Below are 23020 nucleotides of genomic sequence, written 5' to 3'. Positions count from 1 at the left end.
ATCAGCAGGGATACATCTGTTAGCTCATAGACAACTGTAGCCTTGTATACCATATGCTGGCTGTAGTGTATATAGACATACATGCAACATTTTAACTTAAGAATGATGTTTACAAATCACATAGACATTAAACTTCAACAGCTTTGCAAAACACATCTTCCTAACTGCATAACGGATTGGTAAATGCATATGGGCGTACGTCCTTTTTTAGAGTAGCAGACAGGGTCTCCGGACTTGAGCTTGTCCCACCAAGACTGTAGTGTGTTAAAACATAAATGCATTAAGTCCCATTACCAGAACGTGTCTCCATGACTTACTAAAACTCAACATCCATAAGTACAGCTGTGCTAATTTGTGTCACTGTTTTACTGTGTGTTTAGGGGCCCACTAATCCCTTTGACCTCCGTGTCCTTTGTGTTCAGACCATTATACATTTTACCAGTGTGCAGGACTTGTTTGGGGTTACATAAAGCCTTAATTGTTTTTACGGCAAGCATGGGAGAGTTCAGCAGTGAGGCCAGATTACAGCAAGGATTTCTCCAACTGGATTAGCTCTAGATTTAAGCCCCTTATTTAGTTACAAGAAGTGAAAATAATCAATAAGCCCGTCTGTGCACACAGTATAAAAAAGGCCCAGGATGGATGAGGCATCAGTCAGTTGGACGACCACAGTAAGAGATTCAACACTTCTGAATCGTACCCACTTTTTTCTCTCCAGATCACTGATCCAGAAACAGGTAAGGCTGGTGGAGGACTTTGCTGTGGTTTTCTTCTGGCTGTGGTTTTCTGCTGCGGATTAATTCTGAAGGGAAGTCCGACTTTAATGAAAGAGGGAAAGATCATCTTAATGTACTATCTAAATGGAAATGTCAAGGAATTCTATGCACATCTGAGTTTATTCCTTCCTCTTTGCAAGGGCTTGGGAATGCATTGCATGCCAGTCCATTATCCTTACCTTCAAAACCATGGGTACACACAGTCTGGAGTATTTACAGAACTGGTTAGTGTGAGGAGCACTAAACAGTTATTATGCCTGCTACTAAACAAGATATGTAATATTATTGTGGACAATGTGTGTACTTATGCACATATTTACTGTTAGAAAAGTTATAAATCTGTAACGTTCTGACGTGTTCTCCCTCTCTCCCACACAGGATGGACTACTCCAAGTTTGCTCTGTTGGTGGTGCTCCTCTCCTACATTGAGCGCTGCTGGTCTGCCTCCTGCGTAGTGGACAGCTTCACAGTCAAGCAGGACTTTGACCCCAAGAGAGTGAGTTTGCAGTCAGACTATCCTTACAGGCTGAATGGTTACAGTTAATTGAATAGCACCATAGTGGCCTCTTTTTGACTAAGCAGGAACCCACTGAAAATTCACCCACAATGTATTTCATACAAACCTCAAGCAATGGTAAACGCACTTCTAAAGACATTTAGATGCAGTTTTCCTATTGCAAATCCTTCAGACCATGCAAGGAGAGGGAAGCAGCCCAGGGCATCAAATTTTTTAAGCACAAAAAACTGGATTGAATCATGGTTCTGCAACCCAACTCCCTTCAGCCTTGTCATCTGCCTCTGTCTTTGTGCATTGCAGTATGCTGGGAAGTGGTATGCCCTGCAGAAGAAAGACCCTGAGGGACTGTTCCTCCAGGACAACATCTCAGCTGAGTACACCATTGACGACGATGGCGCCATGACTGCATCCTCCAAGGGCCGCGTCACTCTTTTCGGGTGAGTTAGCAGCCACAGGGGGCAGGTGTTAGGGAGTCAAAGGCTGCAGTGAGATTCTAACAGACAGGTTTAATATGGCAGATATCCCACTCTAATTCTGTTCAGAGGCCGTTCATATTTCGCACTTATTCGTAATGACAGCCTGAACCTGAGCCTCAGTTACATTGTGAAGGCCCAGCTCAATGAATGTTCTTATGTACTGTAAGTCAATGATGTTGATGAATTGAAATTGATGTATAATTTATTAATACATAGGAGTAAATGGTTTGTTGACTGTTTGAGGGTGTTCTGGCAGTGAGAGCTTGTTTTGCGTACGTCTCTAGGTTCTGGGTTGTGTGCGCTGACATGGCAGCCCAGTACTCCGTCCCTGACCCAGCAACCCCAGGCAAGATGTTCATGAACTACCAGGGCCTAGCCAGCTACCTGTCCAGCGGAGGTGAGTTCCCAAATAAATAAGCATGCACACACGCACTCCAAATAAGTTAATCCATAACTTATTTTAAAACAACTGCTTATAAAAGTTTTCCATGCTGCTGTAGAACATTGTAAGTGATTTTAGGTACTGGCAGATGGAGATACTGCAGCTTGCAAAGCAGTTTTCAGTACTTGAGAGTCAGCTTTAATTTTAGGACTTTATTTCAATGGTATAATTTTGAGAAGGTTTGAGAATAATTGCCTAATGTGCTGGCACAGTTTGCTAAAAAATATGGAATGACTGATCCAACATAAACTCCCTTTCATGTTTGTCCTATAAGGTGACAACTACTGGATCATTGACACCGATTATGACAATTATGCCATCACCTACGCCTGCCGCACCCTGAAGGAGGATGGCAGCTGTGACGACGGCTACTCCCTGGTCTTCTCCCGCAACCCCCGCGGCCTTCCCCCCGCCATCCAGCGTATCGTCCGCCAGAAGCAGGAGGAGATCTGCATGGCTGGACAGTTCGAGCCTGTGCTGCAGTCCGGTGAGTTTGTTACTGTGATAAAACAGCCAGCTCTGAACTCGCGGTGCAGAGAATAAGCATGTGTTATATTGCCAGCTTTGCTTCATTGTCCAAGCAGAAGAAAGATGACAAACACAGTCGCGCTACCACCCTCTTATATTTTAATTTGTTTCCAGCACATATATTCTACATTAAGGCAATTCATTCTTTCTGTAGTCTATCCAGCTTCTAAAATTACTTACATATTTGTTTAGCAGGCAGTTATACATGGTGACAAAGTTCATGTATTGGTATGTCAGTATTAGCAGAAGTAATTCCGGTTAAGATCCTCACTCAACTGCAGAGAAAAGTAATTCTCTTTCGGATAAAAAAGGTGCAGTTCTCCAAGCACTAAGGCACAGTGATGGGTCATACATTGAGCTAATCAAGTATCTCTTGGCTTTTCCCACAGGTGCTTGCTAGGCTGTCTGATCAGCCTCAGAGGGATTCCTTTAGCATGCTGGCATGAGAAGAGGCATCCAGAACCCACTGATAGCACTGCTGTAGAGATATAGCGCAGACCATGTGTCCAGGGAACTACACCAATGTTTCATCCTGTCAAGGGAACAGATTATGTTGTGTTGGGATTGTGAAACAATAAACCGTTTTTTAAACAAACTTCTGCAAATGGTCTTTGTTATAATGGTAACATGTTTGTGTATATGTATTATTGAGATTAAATGCTATGCATGTCTACCTTTTAAAATGTGATATACCTGTATATCAAATCAAAACAAAATGAAATGTGAATATCCAGTCAGATGTATACAGATCTTTCATCTTACATTTTTTTTTCAACAAAGTTGTACACACTGAAGTTTTAGATATACTAGAAATACATACATATACTATAAATACATTCTTACATATATTTTTAAACACATTCTTAAAGTAAAAGAATACAACTAAAGTCTTAGAGACTTACGTCTACTTAAAAGAAAGCTCTTTGTGAAGGGTCAAGGGTCACTGAGACTCTAGAAACTGAAGGGAGACATAATGGGACAGGTGTATTGTTTCCAAAATAGGACTGTCATCCACTTAGTAGTAAACTGCTCTGGCCCGAAGTCTGATGAGGAGGCCAAAGGGCAAAGGAAGCTCTGGTGATCTGAGGTCAGTCTGTAGCATTTCAATCAGTCCAGACAAATAATTATGGCAAGTCACTCCTGGACAAAGCCCGAAGCTCAGAGACAGTTTGAAAAAACTGTAGTTAATTAATTAACCTACACATAATGGTGATGTTATCTGGGTCATCCTGAAATGATTGACTATATTTACATTTCTTTGAATTATTTTGTATGTCACATAGTTCTTTAATTCAGAAATGAGGGAAACTTTAGAGCAACATAGTTTCTGTGACATAACAAAAGCGTGTGGGTACTTTAGAATAATTTCTGTGGGTGGTGGGTAGGGGTCCCAGGTACAAACTCTACACTCCTGTAGAACAGGAAAAAGTGTGCAGTTTGGGCATTAGTTCTATTAAAATCATAACATGTACTAAACTCTCAATGTCTTTTACTGTAAAAAAAAAAAAAAAACTGTCTTTGGCAGCTTCAACTGAAGAAAAAGAACTGTGTGCTGTGATGCCAGAAAAAAAAATTTGCTCATTTTGAAAGATCAGTCGTGAAACACTATTAGCCCACCCTTGTGTCTCCCTGTGCAACATAAGAGGACAGCATACCATCAATGCTGCCTCCCTCACTGGCAGTGAACAACATCAGCTGTCTATTGCTCTAATGCTCCTGCTAGTCCCAATACATGTGGACAGGTCAACATTGTTTACAAGCTCACACACAATCCCAGTTGTACAAATTGCAGCGGATTAGCCCTACATGTTCAGAATCAATTTGTCACTCCAAGTTGATCCATTTCCAACCCTTCCCTGAACTCCAGTCAACTGGGAAGGAAGCATTGTGTAAAAACAGGATTACAAGGGGTGAGATTAAAATCATCTCAGGCAGCATTTGGAAGTTATCTGCTTGTTCCTGGATAACAAACACATTCAGATACGAGCGTTGGGTGATACAAAGGGATCCTAAGCACAAGACAGATCACTGAAGATGCACTTAAATGTAGTGAGCAGAGTCACAGAGAGGGATTGTGTGTTCACCTTTCAAGAGGCCTAATCTCTGCTGCCCTCTGTTATTTGAATACATCCATTTATAGCATTGCTGAATTGAATCATTCAGGCAGACTAGCTATTTACCACTGAAACAGTGTGAGAGCATGGCTGTCTATGGTATGGTCCTGCTGAGAAAGGAAGGGGAGGAGGGATAGGGAATGAAGCAAAATGAAGTTCATTTAAGATAATGCTGTTTGCATTGTGTGCTGTACACTTCATGTACTGTGATCTGTTCAGTATATCTGTTTAGTATTTAAGCGTTGAACAAGAAATGTTTTATCAGTTTATAATGTTACGGGTATGACAGGCTAAAGGTTTCTCACAAAGTGAAGTATTGAGTGTCACAGACACGTTTCTGCATTTTTTGTTTAGCCCATTTTAAATTCAAACTGTAGTTACTTCTCTGCTCTGTTTTGTGCTGATGCTTTGTGCCCTGAAGGGGCTGTGGCTGCTGCAGTGAAATATTCAGTTTTAGAGAGCTTTCAGAATGCGTAATGTAAAATGGATACTAATGTTCCACCATTCCACAAAATGAATTGCCATCGGAGGAGAACGCTCAGGTTAGGAATGGTAAATTAATCTTCAAATGTCAATGATTCATCTTTAACTGAAGTTGAGTTCACCACTTGAAACATAATTTGCTTAAACATAATTCATGCCCTCTTGTCTTTGTAAATATTCCGTAAAAGTCTAAGATTCCAGTCAGCCTGGGTCTAAGGTTCCCCCTGAGGAAAATGCAGCATTAGTTTGAAACACTAACTTCTTTTAGGCCTCTGATTCTAGGCTGGCTTTCCTCTTTGCTGTTTACTATGAAGTAATATAGAAGTAATTGTCCCCACCCTCTTAATATTGATTCCTTAAATAACTAGTGGCCTCACCAGTCGCTCAGTTCATATCAGAAGAAAAATACTGAGGCTCTGTGTCTCACAGGATATAGGTTCCTATAGTAGTGTGTGTATTGGTGACTTCCTGAAAAAAAGCACTTTGTATGGAGAGCTTAATAAGATGTAAGTAAGAATGCTGTAGTGTATGTTCTCATGTGCTGTTATGCTGATACTGCAGGGATAATTATTAAGCCCATAGGCTCAGAGTCCCTAGGAGAAGCTATGTAAATGGAAGAAAATGTTAAACTATTAAGCTGCTTCAGGGATAAGAGGAAAACAAGAAATATATACCCTACATCAGCTAGGGACACAGACCTTTACTGAATGATTTGCTCACATATACTGTATATGTAATCCTTTAGTTCATTTTTTCAATTATTTCCTGCCATTGAAATATGCTTTAACATGTAGTGTATGGGTAGCATACACATTAACATTTGACTTTTTTCTATACAAACATTAATGATAACAGAATGGTGGCTATGTGTGCAAGGTAGTCTGTGAACTGTTGAAGAACCCACACAAGAATTCACGTTCATGTGTTAATGAAAAAGGAAGGTAGCAGGTGTATGCCAATGATGTTTTAAGGGGAGTTCAAGGAATACTGTCCTTAACTGGTTAGCTTTTGGTCATGCATTGTTGATTTTGTCCTGTTCGAATATCTTCAGTTTTTGCCACAAGTTCTTACTTTACTTTCACTAGTATTTTCAAGGTCAGAATCATGGTGCTGTAAAATGCATATTAGATGTATTTTATTATGACTATAGCCATGCATTCAAACAGACTGGAATGGTCTCTGGTGTAATTGCGTTTTAAAACTTTGATGTAGGCCTCCCAAGTCATGACGATGTCTGCAGCTTCCAAATGAGCAATATAAGTTGAATTAATGGCTCAGGCACTGTTTGGACTGGAGTTAATGCCAATGTTTCTGTTCTTTATCCTGAATGGTGAACAGCTCTCAGTGACAGAGCTTTGAAAGCTCTTGCACAGGGCCCATTACCTTACATAATCAATGTACTTAGAGTATATCCTCCATCGAGTTGATGGTTGCACACATCTCACATAGATCATTCAAATTGTTCATCAAGATTTAAATCAATATTTTCCTTGTGATGGTCAGTGCACACAGAAAGTTGTTTTCTGCCATTATTATATGTCCTTTTGTAGAACAGTAAAAAAAAAACTCTACAGCGATTGTTTAAAGAACATAATTACCAAGTCTTGTCCTGAGAGGTGGTCTGTATAATCAAGGCACCACCTTATTACATGAGGACCTGCTAAGTGTCCCTATAAGTTACAGTTTTGTACATATGAGCAAAGAGTCATGTGTTCACATCCACAAAGAGCTGTGACATAAACCAGTCTCTTTCATCTAGAAAGTATTTCAGCAGGGAAAAAAATTAATTCTAATTTTCTCCCTGAGATAAAAGACCCTCTGTGTATTTATAAACAGAACTACATTTTTTGGTTTTTAACACTGTAGAAGAAGATCATATTATATATGCATTCATTAAACAGGTGAGCTATACTGTTAAGATAGTCATTAATAGTTGACCAAATACTTGGTTATTTGTTAACATCTCCCACTCAGATAAAGCAAAATGGCTGTTTTTGTCTATTGTCAGGTGATGTGAGGTGTGTTGGAGAATATGGTCACAACAGTCCAATAGTCCATTTCCCAGAAGCAGCTGGGAATGGCTCTCAGTTGATACATTAGCCATTATTTTATACGATAATACAACATATGAAAACACATTGGGCTAATTCAGTTGATTTCTCTCCTGAATATTTGATCTTGATGGCTCAGGCAATTATATCAACCAAACCACTTTCAAACTGACCAAAGGTCAGTGAATCTATACCGAATTTGCCTAGCATTCATCAAGCTAAGTTGTGCTTTGTGAATAAGATAAAACTTTACACCTTATTCCTGCCTCAGCAGCATTTGCCACCTGAGACTCTTCCTACTGTTTGTGATCATAGTCAACCCTTAACTGCATGACAAGTATATAAACTAAATGCAAGAAAGATATGATACCCAGGTAAGCCAACACTCTTAGGACACTTCCACACTACTTTCAGACTTCAGTTTCTTTGAAGGTACATGGAGAAAAAACTGACAGTGCGGAAATCACATCAGGATGTCAATTAAAACAGCTGAACCAAGACCACATGTCAGGAGCAGTATCAGGCCATTGGGATGGAGCTAGGTGTATCTGTGATTTCAGTCCACCAAAAACTTGTGCCATATGAAATCAATTATATTCACGTTCGATTGAGAAAGAACCTTGCAAAAGAGTGCCAAACTGCATGTGACCTCTCAGGAAGTGATGCATTTGCCTTGCTTCAACCATATCATGTTCTCCAGAAGTCAGTCATGAATCAGTCTGAAAAGAAGAGGGTCTTCCACTGATAGATGCAACTCACTTTCAGTATTTCTACCACAGGTATACCTGTAACACAAATAACACACAAGAAAAGCAAGTGTGTGGAAAAGAGGGTGTCTCTATTCTCTGTCATAACTACATGTTATCCAGAGAACGTCTGCATTTCCCATTCAAACTACAGAATTCTAGTCCAAATGGAGCAGGAAATAGATCAAACAAACACCTTGACATTTTTTTTCCAAATGAAAGCAAGGCACAAAACATAGTAATTGCAAGAAATAAAAACAAGAGTGAGAGAAAATACTGCATCACTAGAGATACAGATACAAAATTCAGATGATTTAAATAAATGGCAGGTGGATTATTAACTTATTTGCCTAACAAACCACATACAAGAGCAGTACCACACTGGGGCCTTGAACCTGCAATTTCCTGCAGCTTCGAAAGAAAAAGGCCTATCCACTACACCCTATTTCCACCCAAGAAATCCTCATACACTCATGCAGTTACCAAGCAGATTGTTTCATTGAATGTTTGTATGTCTGTACCCCACGAACCATGATCTGTGTGTTGTCTCCATTCCATCTGGCACTGCTCCCCCAGACGACAGATTGCTGTCCCTAGGCCTGCATGAGACTCACCTTACTTGCCCTCTTTCATAAGGACCAGGGTTATTAATGTAAGTGGATTGAGCTGCTCAGCTGCAGCTTGGCTGAAGACAAATGAAGAGACCGTACCTTCTGGTCAGGAGCGGGTGTCAAACTGTAGGACTTCCCCTTGTATCTTTAGGAAAAGTGAGAATGGAAAGATACTGAATGTCTACGTTTGTCAGAACATCATCACAGCTGAGTCCGAAGTAAAGATGAGGATAGAATTTCAGGCAGATAGTGTTAAGAAACCGCAACATTATTATCTAATTTAGTCTGTACAATTTACAATCTGATCACAATGTATCAGTTATCGTTTAAATGCTAGTTTTTATTGTGTGAAAATACAACAAAAACATACTTACTTTATGTCAACACACAACTGACTAGAGATTTTAGACAAAACATATGCTTGAAGGAGAAAACATGTAGACCATCACATCTAGTGTGAGATTTTCTACATTTCAAAAAACCTTGATATGGTGCATGTATATCCTTGATTTTATTTACAAGGCTGTATTCGTGTTTTGTATAAGATACACCATAATCAAGGAAATAGTTATTGCAATATCAGGCATGCCATCCAGCAAGTTATGCAGGTTGGTGGGAAAACATCAGACCTTACAAAATTAGTAACAGTGATGTAATGTTGGCAAATATTTTAGGTGAAAGTTGTAAGCATCATATAGATACCAATATACTGACATATGTGATTACATGTGTGCCTGTGAGTAACTTGTGTGTGTACTTTGAAATTGATTGTGTTAGAGTACTCACAGTTTCACAGAAACATACAAAGATCTGTGAACCTAAGCAGGTGCTTGATAAAAACAGAATTCAGCGTCAGAAAAGAACACCTGCAGACTGTCATTATGCTCCCAAGTGAAAATTCCTGTAATGCTTTTCAAAGTTGGGATGATTCTTTTTTTTAAAGGTGAAGCATTGCGTAATCTTTGGTTCAAGGCAAACACAAATTTGTCACCAAAGTGAATTGTGCCAAAGAAGTACAACTCAAACAATTTAACCAGGGATTTTGACACATTTCTGATTAAAAATATTCCCCATTTTTATTTCCTTATTTTCATTCAAATTCTGAAATACCACCATCCCCACTGTAATTAATCTCATCCTTTTTACTTTATAGTCACTATGCAACTAATAGTGAGAAGCTATAGTTTTTAAGGGAAACCTCCAAGAGAAACAACTGACTTCTGTTATAACAATCAAATAGTAATTCCCAATTACATTATTGTTTTGGGGCATATTAGCGAAACCAAGTGCCATTCAAATGCAGCTTTTATTTTTTAAATCCAAATCACCAGTGCAGACTAGTTCATATACTGTAGTCACCTTTCAAAGTTGCTATAAGCCCATTTTTATAATAAAATAGCCCTTACTTATGTTCTGTGGTCCAGCAGTACAACTATAGCATGGGTGGCTTTCTTCACTATCACTTCAGCTGTTCACAGTAGACGTAGAGATTTTGGTTACTACAGAGCTGAGTTTGCCATTGTCTTATACTGTTTCCTGTGTTCCAACTACAGTATATCACAGACTCCCTGAGTTAAGACACTGCCTCCCCTAGTGGTAAGTGCCTGTAGTTGCAACAATTGACAAGGTAAACTATCATATTGTGGGTTTTGCATATGAGAATGAGTGTTGTATCATTTAAAGAATATGATGTAGCTACTGGTGGAGTGATTTTACAAGCCCTTTTATAATTTGATTAAATAAGGCAAATCATTCTCCCTTCTATGATTGTTTTATTTTACAACAGGTCTCTTTTAGGTCGCTTTCATATTTTGCTTTTGTACAATGAGTGCTTACAAAACTTGACAAGTCAAACACAGCAAAATAGGCATAAGCACATATGTATGTAAGTATACATAGGGATCTTTCACAAATGAGCATGGAGGCCTGATTTTTTTTTTTTCAAACATGCCTAAGACATGCAGAATGTCTTTTCTTGATAAATAGCTTATTTCAGGATAACAGGCCTCATTCACCAATAGTATGGAGAACTGTGGGTACGTTTGTAAGTGATTAAAGTTCTATAGCAGAAACACATGTTAGATTGATTATGAATCATTACAAATTGATCCATTAAAACTGGCGTAGGGCAAATTTATACCACTAGGGCGAAGCAATGCCCTCACTCACAATGTGCCTTGTTTTTACAGCTGCGATGTTGCAAAGCATGAGATGATGACAATCTTATGGAGACTCATGTAATGGCACTAAAAACAGAAGGTCATTTCAGTGCTGAGGGTAATTATATTCTTCCTTGCAAGTAAACTCAAAAATCATAAACAGGATTATATGAACAATCATTCACTTCTTTAAAGTTAGTCATTATACTTTACCTTTGTACTACCATATCAAAAACTCCATTGTAGGAGAATAATAACTAGCTGTAATTTTTCTATTACAACAGATAGAGGGAGACCTTAATGCAAAACACTGAAGACAAATTAATGTTTACAACAGGATGAGGTGAAGAACAACTAGGGTTCCTTCAGAGTTCAATGTAAGAGTTCATTGTTATGGGTCACCTGCCTCCTCAACAAAGTGCCTTCATGATGAACTTAGTCAACCTACTTCACTTTTCCATGGTCAGACAGTTGAAAGACAGTTGCAGACTCAAATTAAAGTGTTGACATTACAAAAGACACAATATGTAACTGAAACTGAAGTAATGGAAATTCTGAATAGGAAATTCCTGGTTGGCCATACAGACATGTAATTTCCTCTGTCACTCATCCTTTTCCTCTGAGGTTAGTCACCTTTTCTCACAGACTTTTTGGCATTGCCATTGTGGTCCTTCATGCCACTGTGAAAACACACAGCCATGTCCCAATGGTGCTATGCATATAATATGATCACATACAGTAGTGAAACATCAAGATTACTTATCTAATGTTACATTACATTACGTGCATTTAGCAGACACTCTTATCCCGAGCGACTTCCTATTCAATAGAACAAAAGTGTATCCATTCAAGTTGAACGAGCAACTGTGTTAGAACAGGCTGACAACACTCACAGACCAGTGAGTGTGAGCATAACACCTCCTCTTCTTTCTCTTGTGAGATGATTTTGAAGGTTGTGACTGGCACATAATAATTGCCAGGGACTGGCGTCATAAGCAATTCAATGTATTTTCACTCAACAGAGGTGGCTGCATTCTGGATTCTGGGTTCAGTGGCAGTAGGTATAGACTCACACATCCTATGCCAATGTGGAAGCTCATGGTCCTTAAAGGTGTGGGTTATCTCCCAGCTGTTTAAGGGCTCTGAAAGACATGCGTGAGCTGCTGGGGCACCTGCTCATTTTTTTTTGGGTGAGCTGTGTGGACTGCTGATTCTGGTTGTAGTGGGTGAATTGTCATGGGAGATTGCCCCATTTTTGATGGGCAAGCCCTCAGGAGCACTGGTCCCAATTATGTAGCAGGTTAGCTGAGGGGTGCACTGGTTGAGGTTGTGGTGGGTGAGCTCTTGGGGGCACTGTGGGTCACAGCTGTAGTTGAGTTTGCTCAGGCCTTGTGTGATGACTGAGAAAGAGGTACCAGTATTATCCGGGAAGAGTGAAGAGAGCAGTGCCCTCAGAAGAGAAATGACATAAATGTATCCTCACAATGTAGGCCAGGCAACATTCTGTCTGTTTTGTTCTGAAAGGTTTTTTTTTTTTTTTGAGTGATTGAGTAATTTACAGCTTACAGATTCTGAAATAATTTCACAAATCTAAAATTTATGATTTGCCATGGTGATGGACTAAATATATAACCCCTAATTATCTTGTTTACTTATATGCCTGATGACAATATATGTAGTAATTAGGGAGAAGAACAGGTGATTTCAACTCATATAGTAACAGATGTGGATCAACCAGAGAGAGACATGACGTGGCATCAGTTCCACAGACACAACGTCAGTTGTCTTGGAGAGGTTGTCTCCATTCGGCTTCCTCAAGAAAATTAAGTTTATCCCAACCCAAGGCACAAAGTGACTCCATGTACTGTATGAAGTGTAAAGAGGGGGGCCAGGACATATTATATTTTCATTAGTGTTTTCTTTCAGCCTTATCAGCATTTCACCTACAGTGCTAGTGAAACCATTGGTTACTAATAATAGAAACTTTATGGTGCCACAGTTCATCATATCTTTCAAGACCATACTATCAAGGCTGCTGCTGACACAAATCTCAGGCTTGTTTAAGGAGCTCATGGTGTTTTTTCAAGGTATTGACAACTCACTTGGCCTGATGGAATTTTCTTTTTTTAGAGATAAATGAGGGGGAAATTCTATCACATTTTTTAAAAGATCTAAAGCATACCGATTCCTGCAGACGAAGCCCAGGGTTACTTCACAGTGTTATCCACTCCTCTAGATGGCATCAGTTTTAGATTTTATGCCAGTATACAGCATACCCTACCAATTCCTTAGGCCCTGTTTCTTGACTACTTGCTTGCAGAATATCGGTCATGATTATGTAATAAGTAAAATATTTGGATGGTCATACCAAACCTTTGTACATTGGCATCGTATTGTGTGCAGAATTCACTTCTGTTATACCCCACTGGCAACAAAACCTAAAGTTTCCAAGTAATTTCTTTGGAGAGTAATTTTCCAAAGTGAATAAAAAATTAACACGCATCCGCAACTTCCATGGGTAGAAATAAAACTAATTTAGTGATTTCGGTGATTGTGTCACATTATTATGTAGGTATCTGTATCACTTTTAAATCAGGTAATGAAAAATATTGTTAATTGACTTTCTTGACTTTGTATTGTGACGAAGGAATTAAGCAATTGCATTTTTCATACCTTTGTGGTGCCCTCTAAAAAAATCAGGTAAGCGACACCTGAATGTTTGCTTCTGGGATATCCGCCCCTTCCACCACCTGTTCTTCCATTGTTACAAAGGTATGTGTTAACTTGTAGCACTAGGACTGCAAATTGTTCCAGGGGAATCTGTACTGGCGTGCCGCATTCTGATCAAGCTGCTGATTTGTCTCTGCCATTGTTTCGCCCATGCTTTCTTCTTAGTGTTAGCTAGCCCATATCGAATAGCATAGTGAATATCGTTCGCCCGTTAGACAGTCAGCCTTTACAGTGCATTGTATCTCACTTAGCCCGTATGCAGTATTGCCCAGTTTGCGCGGCGTCTGCGCGGGCTGTGTGATTTATGTAGCGCAGGGTTGTTGTGCATAACTTTTGGTGACCGTGTTTAGTTAACTTTGTCTTTTCTTTTTTCTACTTTATTCGCCTTTTGTATGGGTTTGTGGGTAGGCTATTTGGTGATTTTTGCTTAGTTGGAAGTATAGCCTTGTACCAACTGGCATAACATTTTGTTTAGTGTGCCTATTGCCCAGCTAACACAATTTTCTCTTTATTTAATGCTGCACCTGAGTGCCCCTATTGGGGAGGCTAGTCACCAGGTGGTGGTGTCCCCTCACAGTGTGACGTTTCTAGGAGCACCCTGGTTTGTTTCACCCATTACTGTGTGTGTGTGTATGTGTGCATGTGGCTTGGGACCTGGGCACACCTCCCAATTAGTCTGCCTCCCCTGAAGGTAAGCCTTAGTCCTGCTGCTAAACCTCTTCTCCCGTAGCTACAATGGTGGGCAATTGTTTGTCTGTGTGATAGTGGAAATATTTTAATATATTTTTTGTATGGGTACATTTTTAACAAACTATTTTTGTAATAAGGATTTTACTCACCTACAATAAACATCGTTTTGATATCAGATTGGGTTTTGTTGCTGGAGTATTTTTGTACGCGTTCTGCTTTGTAATAATTCCATTACCTCCTCAGTCAATAAAATTCAATTTTATACCTGAAATCGCGTCTCTTGCTTCTTGGTATCAACGTGTTTTATCACTGTGCTTTGTGTGCAAGTACTAGGTTGAAACTCTGGGTGAAATTCCCAGGGTGGCGTAGCTGGCTGCAATTTAAACATTCTTTAGCTGACTTGGTGTACTTTAAGCGCTCCCTCATGCCACAATAATAAGCCTCCATGTTGAGGATAGAAATGACTAATGTCAAGTCTGGTGACCAGTGACATATTTACCCACTGAACTGTTCACAGGAAAGGTCATAGTTCAAAGGAAATGTAATTTTACCATAAAAAAATCAATAACCACAAACATTCACTTTCATTCCAAGGACTGGGGAATAACCTGACATTTCTCTATTCCCAATGTGATGGGGCATATCATTTATGACAGGACAACTGAAGCAACTAAGCCCTAGTGGAATATTCCATGCTTGTAGGTCCAGCATCTGTGACCTCTTATAGTTGTTTGAACAAGATCATAATCATAAAATGAATAAAGTAATACATTGCACACATTATTGCTGCTATACTGATGTGCTGAGTGCTTTATTTTAGGCCAAAATAGCTGAGCTGCAGTATAGGATTAGAGTTTGGTGGTTGGCCAAACTAAAGAGAACTTTGAGTGTATTGAAAATTAACACTTTCTCATATTTAAACATATTGCAGTGTGGTTGGACTGAAGCCATGGCCGAGTGCAAAGGGCAACTGAGATGTGAACAGCTGAACACAAGTAAAAGAAAGTGGTGAAGACACTATGGCTGCCAAAAAAAGAAACTGATCAACAAAAAGAAAAGGCAAAATATCATATTAATGGAAAAAAGAATGATGTGGTCCAAAACCAATGACAGGCAATGCTGCTTTCAAATACTTCAATCTTGCTCATATACTTTCCCTCTGTCGGTTTGTTGGTTTACTTATGCGGTATAATACTTATACAATTTCACTAGACTCTGTGTCTGCCTGGTCACATACTGTAAGAATAGATGATGTAACGTTTGCAGTCCTTATGGTTAATAGGGTTCTAGCTTTCAGTGTGTATTGTGCTTACATTGTACTTAGATAAGAAATTCCAAGCTCCAACCCTACGTGAGTTAACTTCACAAAGTGAGAACTATGCAGTGTCATAAATGTCAAATTATCTTGATGTACAACATTTATAGCAATGTGATCATCTATCATATCAAAGCAAGTCTGTGTAGTGGACTCATTGACTTGAGATGAATTTGTTCTGTAGTAAAGCTGACTCAAACCTGAACACTGTGTCCAGGTGCATGTGCCAAGGGAGCACAATTATGAGTGAGGACAGTGAGACACTTTGCCAAGCATTTATCCTGGCTTTGGGTTAATTTGAGCCATTCTTTAAACAGCCTGGTTCAAACATTTACATCTGGGGACAATCGCTTTCTGTTCCACAGTTAATAAGTAAAGGCCAGTTGCCTTTCATACAGCACTAGTGTGGACACAGATCTAGCAAAGAAAGCCCAGAACACATCCCCCCGTTCCCATGAGCCTCTGCCAGCTGGCAACCAGGAGAGCTCCTCATATAATCACTTTTGCCTACAATCACATCATTTAAAGCCAGCATAAGGCTATTGCAGACCTTTCATAAAATACAATGATATTCAGACCTATATAGTGCACTGATGACAAAGATTCATTTTAAGGCATGCAGATACAATAGTACATAGTTATAAATCGTACAAAAGACTCCCTGGGTGCCTTCAAGAGAAAGCTGAAAACTCATCTTTTCAAGCTGTATCTCTAGTCTACCTTCCTCTCTATCTATCTATATCTGTCCTATCTATCCCTACATAAAAAAGCACTGTACACTAATCTAACACTTAACTCAGCATCTTACTGACCTCTTGTAATACTCCTCGATAACTACTCTTAACATACTGATGCACTTATTTGGAAGTTGCTCTGGGTAAGTTGCAACTGATGTGATGTAATGTAAATCAAACTCAGAATTCCTCTTTTTGCCAAAATGCCAAGAAGCCTCTGCATGACTTATACATTAAAATGTATTCCAAGCAATTTGTGGTTGAATGTTTGGAAATATTTACTGTCCAATTTTATAATATGTTCATACCCAAGGTTACAACTGAATATTTTGACACTGGATATGTGGCTATGGTTATATTAACAGTTTATACAGTGAAAACCATTTGAGGTCAATAGCACATGAATATATTGTATCGTAGAGATACAATTTAATTTTAAACATAAACATTTAAGATATTTGAAGTGTTTTTAAATATTTGAAATGTTATTTGAAGTGCTCAGATATGAAAAGTAAGACCATACATGCATTCCTACTACAAGTACTGCTACTAATACTACTACTAGTAATCATCATTATCATTAAATATTCAACATTCACATTTACATTTTGCTTTTTGTATATTTTATATTTTAAATATCATACCACTCGACCACGAAAGAATATATTTACCTGTTTTATAGGTAGCTTACCTGACATCAAGCATTAGGAGATCATTTTAGCTAATTCATTACTTCAGTATGTTTAATCATGCAAGTCGAGTGCTAAAGTAAGAAGGAGACCTGGGTCTTTAGCTCAATGAGGTAATGGTGTCAAGAGCTGTGCCCTAACATTGTGAAGGCTGCACCAGGATTTGTTCTGAGAGTAGTTTTGGGAAATGCAATAAAACATAGCCACCTTGTTATGGTAAACATATGCTTGTGAATTTCAAGGTAAATTCAGTTTATCGTTTCTTAGAAAGTCCTTACAATGGCCTACTTGGAAATATTTGTGTGTGTAGTTTGCAGAAAAGTAAAGGGAGAACACTTTAACTAACTTGCAAATATCAATATGGGAACAACAGGCAGTCAGCTGTTTTAGTAAAAAAAAAAAAAAAAAGAAAAGCACATCAGAACTGGTGCAACACCTTTCTTAAATGTGTTTTCTATTAGATAGTCATTGTAAAGTGATGTGTATGTTTGCACATACACATGCACATACACACGCACCTTGGCTCACTTTTACAGTTACAGCACACACCACTGCACCTAACATCTTCACTGCCTGCTACCAAATGTCCAGAGATTACCAGCACTACAACAACAACAACAATAATGATAATAAATGCGTAAATAACAGGATTTCAGTTGATGTTCTACGAGTCATCATGATAGCATGATCAGTGCAAAAATATGAATGAGCTCCCAGAAGTTGGACTTAGGTCTTTGGTGTGATGAGCTAATCATGTTAGAGAGTTGTGCCATGAGGTTGTGAAGGTCACAATAGCTTTTTCTGTTGGAAAACAGAGGTGAATGATTGGGAAATTAATCAAAACTAACCAGCATGTTATGGTAAACAATGCTTGCAAATTAAAGCTAATTGAGCATTTTTTTTTCTCAGAATGTTCTTTACAATAGATTAAGCCTACCTGGAAATATTTTTATCTGAATACTTATCTTGCAGTTTCAAGAAAAGCAAAGGGACACCATTTTAACTAACCCACATATATTAATCCATGGTCAGCCTTAAAATTGTAACAATTGGACTTGTAGCACTTGCTTGAACCAGTTTCTCAATCAATGATTTCCTTTTTTTTTTAAGAACCACCCCCTGTCAAATTTTCAGAGATCACGAGCACAGCTTTGTGCTGAAGAATTGACTGGCTTCTAGTGGATCATATTCTTGTCAATCATGTCCATTGTGTCAGGTCTAAAACAACACAAACAGTGCTACATAGATTGCATTTGCTTAGCAGACGCTCTTCTCCAGAGGGCCTTAAGTGGCTCACAAATTTAGCATATTATTCATTTTTACACCTGGATATTTGCTGAGGTTATTTAGTTTGAGTAACTTGCCCAAGGGTAAAACAATGGTAGCATACCTCCAACCAGCAATGTTTTGGGTTATATAAACTATTCCTTACTATTATGCTACACTACTGCTGTGTACATTCCCAACTACACCTCTGCACTGGGTTTACAGTTGGGGCTGCAGTCCTGCACAAATACCATTTGCATGTTTTTTATGTAGATTATTATGTACTTTCTTATTTTCTCCTTTAGAACTTCCTTTAGATCCTTTCTAAACACACACAATATTAAAAAGGTAAGATATTCAAGCTGTACCTATCTCATAGGCCCAATAACTCAAAAACCTTTAAATTTAAATCACAAACCATAATAATAATCATCATCATCATTGTCACCATTATCATCATCATCATAATTAGTAGTAGTAGCAGTAGTAGTGGTAGTCATGGTGTTACAGAAAAGGAAGAGGAAATATTGTGACAGAGGTGTACTTTGTTCACCATTAAAGTTTAATAACAACATAAACAAAAAGAGATTTTCAAAATGTGAAAACTCTTTTTTACTTTCAAGATATGTAGATGTAGAATGGACAAAACAGAAAAAACAAATTCTATGCTTTGCAACACTCTTACAAATTCAGTCAACATAGAGCATGAGAGGACTACTGTTCTCATGCCTACTGTGTTTCAGGAATGTGCATTTATTGAGCACAACGCAACGATTGAGAGCCACAGCTTTGAAATCCTTAGTCTCCATGGCGACGGGCTGGGCAGCAGCAGGGGGCCCCTCCTCCCACCTTCCTCCCCTTGGACCTCTCTGTGATTGGAGGATGAGGCCTGAATAGAATCGAGGCTGTTTTTCCCATCATCCTTAGCAGTGCCTGCCACTCAGCGCCCCTCACCCAGCCAGATGACGGCTTATGGAACACCCCGGCAAAGGAGGCATGGCTAATGCGTCTGCTGCAAACACACCAAGCTCCACTGATAAGGGTGAGATTTTTTTTTTCTTTTCTCATTGCTGTCATTAGCTGGGTTGCACTTCAAACAGAGATGTTTGCAGGAATGCTCGTGTGAAACAAAGAGCAGCAGCAGCTAGAGGGGAGATGTTATCTCACCAAGCCGCTTGTATAGCTTCATTTAAGCAGCCATGACTGTGATGAACTGTATGGTTCCTCATTATTTGACATGCTGTACTGCTGCATTCATTTTCCTATGTGCCTTTCTCTTGATAGCCGACATTTGTGGCTAAATGTCGTTTTAAGAATGAACCACATGACTAAAGCCTGACATACTGTCTGATCATTTTAATCGTTGCATGACTCACTATTCACTCATGTGAAATTGCTTTTACCATACCCAGTCATTTGCTGTGTTTAGTGGCTTCTTGTCATTTACTGCACCTTTAGTAAGCAACTTTCACTCCAGAGCTTCATGACAAAAAGGCTACTGGAGTTGATACTGGTCAGATCGTTGTTCAGTTATATAAAATCTATAGAAAGATTTTTATTTGTATTAGTGGGTGGAATATGGAGTAGTGCAATATTTTCTATTTCTTTTCACATCCTCTAAATTAGGGCAATCCTGTCTGTTGTCCAGGAAATTAATTATTTTCTGGAAGGCCAAGTAACACTTTGTGAAGATTAGGATTATATTGTTGAAAACCGCATGTCAAGGTAACATGTTACATTAAAAACAATGAAAAATGTTGCCTACTGAAAACTGCGGAAGGCAGCAACAGGTGTTCTGCACACAAGTTGTGCACAAAGCTGTCGTCTTAACACCTGTTGTAAAGTCGTTCATCAGACCTTGTTAAGAGGTTGGATGAAACGAGAACCATTTTGGCATGGTCCTCTCAGATTTTCTCCAAAGCTGGCCCACACAATTCTGCTGTTGAGGCAAAATGGAAATTCTTGAATTAGGATTCAATGAGATTATCTTCAGCCATCTTCTACCTACCCAGGCTCCATGAAAAATTGTTCAGCTTGATTTATAAACAATGGAGACACAGTTCGGGTGTTGTATTAAAGCTCTTTTTCCAACCCATTAGATTAGTGGCCTTTGTGATTGTATTCTTGGTATGTATGTGTATATTCAATGATATTAAAATATTAGTATTTCAAAGATAAGTTGCTTTTTCTCTTTCTGGTAAGGTGTTCTGTTGACACTATTTTTGTGGGTGAGACAAAATGCTGAGTAGGACCATAAGGCATGACTTATTGTATAGAGCTGGAGGGGGCATACATTCTGACCATGCAACACCTACAACGTTATTTTTAATTTCTTTTTGGTAAGCTTGTACATATTCTTTTGTACAATATGAACAATGAACATTTCAAGGTTGCAACACACAAAGGCACTCTTTCTCAGGTGTAATTGGTCTGCTCTATGAGCCAGGCACACCTACAGTAATAAAAAGCCAACAGCAGAAGGCCTCTGGTACATTAATAACTGATCACCACAGTGTGGTAGTTTTCAGACACAAAAACCTGTTGGTGATGCTGCCACTGAAAATGAACAAATAATAAACTGATGATTCCAAACATAAATGCTAAAATCTTTGAGAGTAGGTGATTTGTGCATTGGCATGGCAGCCAGTTTATACTGTTGAGTTTTTTATTGGCGCAATTCAGGTAAAGCAACTTACTCAGCAGCTGAATCAGGGTCGGACTAATTTTAAGCTGTTGTACAATATCATTACCTAACCTGTTAGTGGCTTAGACAGTCTGCCCTGAAGACATGAAGACAGTGACGTAGTCTGGTTGTTACTATCTGTCTGTGCACACTCATGTCTGTATGTGCCCTTGCTCTTGTACAGCTGGTTTGTGTGGTGAGGTAACCACGCTTTTAGAAATATCATAACTTTTGTGACATGGGATGAGTCAGAAGAAAATGAAACTAAGAATAAATCAAAATTTACCAAAGACAAACTTTGTGGATGAGGCTCCAGAGAAAGCAATACACAGGAATGGTTTCCTTTGCCCTGACAAAAAATACACATTCTAGCTCTATTCATTGTGTGCAAAAATAAATCCATGTGCTTAACTCTGCCTTGGCACTGAATTTCAAATTTTGAGTTAAAATAGTAAAATAGCTAAATCTATCATGTGTAATGACATTCATGTCCCTGTTAGGGAAAATTGACATGGATGACATTAAATCTTATAAATGAAATCCAGAGAACCAGGTTTAGTTGGAATGCACCCAATGTGGCTATAGCATTGTCACTTGCACTGAATCTGATTCAACTGGAGGCTGCTACATTTGTTCTCCAACTATGTAGCATAATGTCGTCACTTTGGATGTTACAAATGGCATAGCTTTATTGCCAATTTGGACACACTGGCATAACTCTTATAATTTCAATCATTTTTATCATACATGTAGGAATTATTATATCCCTACACATAATGGACAGAATTATAACCATAAAATGCCCCCATGTTGGATTTGAAGAGTTCTCTTACTTCATGAAATCCTGACAGATTTGTAAACTTCACAAGTGTATTCTCTGAATGCTCACTTTTATGCTTCCTATAATTTTTTATGCATGACAGGAAGAAAAATGATACACATTTTAAAGGATGAAAAGCTATTTCAAAGCCAAAGGAAGCAGAAGGGAGATATGCATGCATAGCTAGATTGTCAGGCATGTGCAAAAAGGTCAAGAAACACTTCATCAATTCAAAATGGAATGTTAACAAAATGAACATCCATTGCCAACTGCCTCAGAATTCACATGACCCTTTTTTACACATTAACTCAGTCACAGCCTATAGGAACATTGGAGGTGATGGTCACCAGCAATTGGATGACCTGTTTTTTTTTTTTTTTTTGCCTGGCCATTTCAGATTGCCCATGCTATAAGACACCATAGAAAATCGATTTGTAAAGTCCTTTCACAAGATACAAACCAAATCATACATTTGTCATGTGACAAAATCCACACATTTACATAAATATATACAAACTACATATATATACATACAGGAATACCTCAGGAATTAATGGAGTCAGGGACTGCAAAAACAGGTTATAATCACAATTGCCTCTAGTACTGAGATAACACCTGAAGTCACACTCAGTACAGGGAATACAAAAAGTACATATTAACAGATGGAATGTTTTTGGTGGGGAGGGGGCTTGTGTCTGTGATTAGTGGTTTACATTGGTTGTCTATGTTCATTAACATTTCTTTCACTTAGCCTAATGATTCACATGTTTAAAACATAAATGTCTCAAATTCTAAGATCATATATATTGGCCAAAATATTATAGTTGCTGACACAACACAAAAAAGCCAAAGGAAGTGATCTGGATCTGGATCATATTAATTCTTTACTCTAATGTTAATTAAAACTGCCTTTGCAAAGTGTTTCCACATGAAACACTTTTCATGTAATTCAAACTAAATTATATCAACATTATATCAAATATATCACACTTGAATGGCAACTGCACTTTTTTAAAAAAAGAAACAGGCAAAAAAAAAAACATTACTCAACCCTATTCAAGATCTCAGCATGAAAAAAACATTTTGTTCTGATGCTGACAGACAAGGCTATTTCAAATCTTAGAACAGAACAAATTTGTCTGCCTAGCAGAAATAAGGTCATTCCCTTTCAATACAGGGGTCAACAGTAT

General features: G+C 38.6%; 1 protein-coding gene across 1 annotated transcript; it reads left to right on the top strand.

The window, feature by feature from the left end:
• The first annotated feature begins 1155 nt into the window (after positions 1-1155).
• On the top strand, positions 1156-3139 carry rbp4l (retinol binding protein 4, like). The gene is made up of 5 exons (XM_036529943.1): positions 1156-1272; positions 1594-1730; positions 2054-2166; positions 2486-2698; positions 3129-3139. The coding sequence occupies exons 1-5, from the start codon at positions 1156-1158 to the stop codon at positions 3137-3139; spliced, it is 591 nt and encodes a 196-aa protein (XP_036385836.1).
• Positions 3140-23020: the final 19881 nt, after the last annotated feature.

This window comes from Megalops cyprinoides, chromosome 5 (assembly GCF_013368585.1).
Source record: "Megalops cyprinoides isolate fMegCyp1 chromosome 5, fMegCyp1.pri, whole genome shotgun sequence".
Taxonomy (NCBI): Eukaryota; Metazoa; Chordata; class Actinopteri; order Elopiformes; family Megalopidae; genus Megalops; species Megalops cyprinoides.
This window is presented reverse-complemented; position numbering and strand designations above follow the sequence as displayed.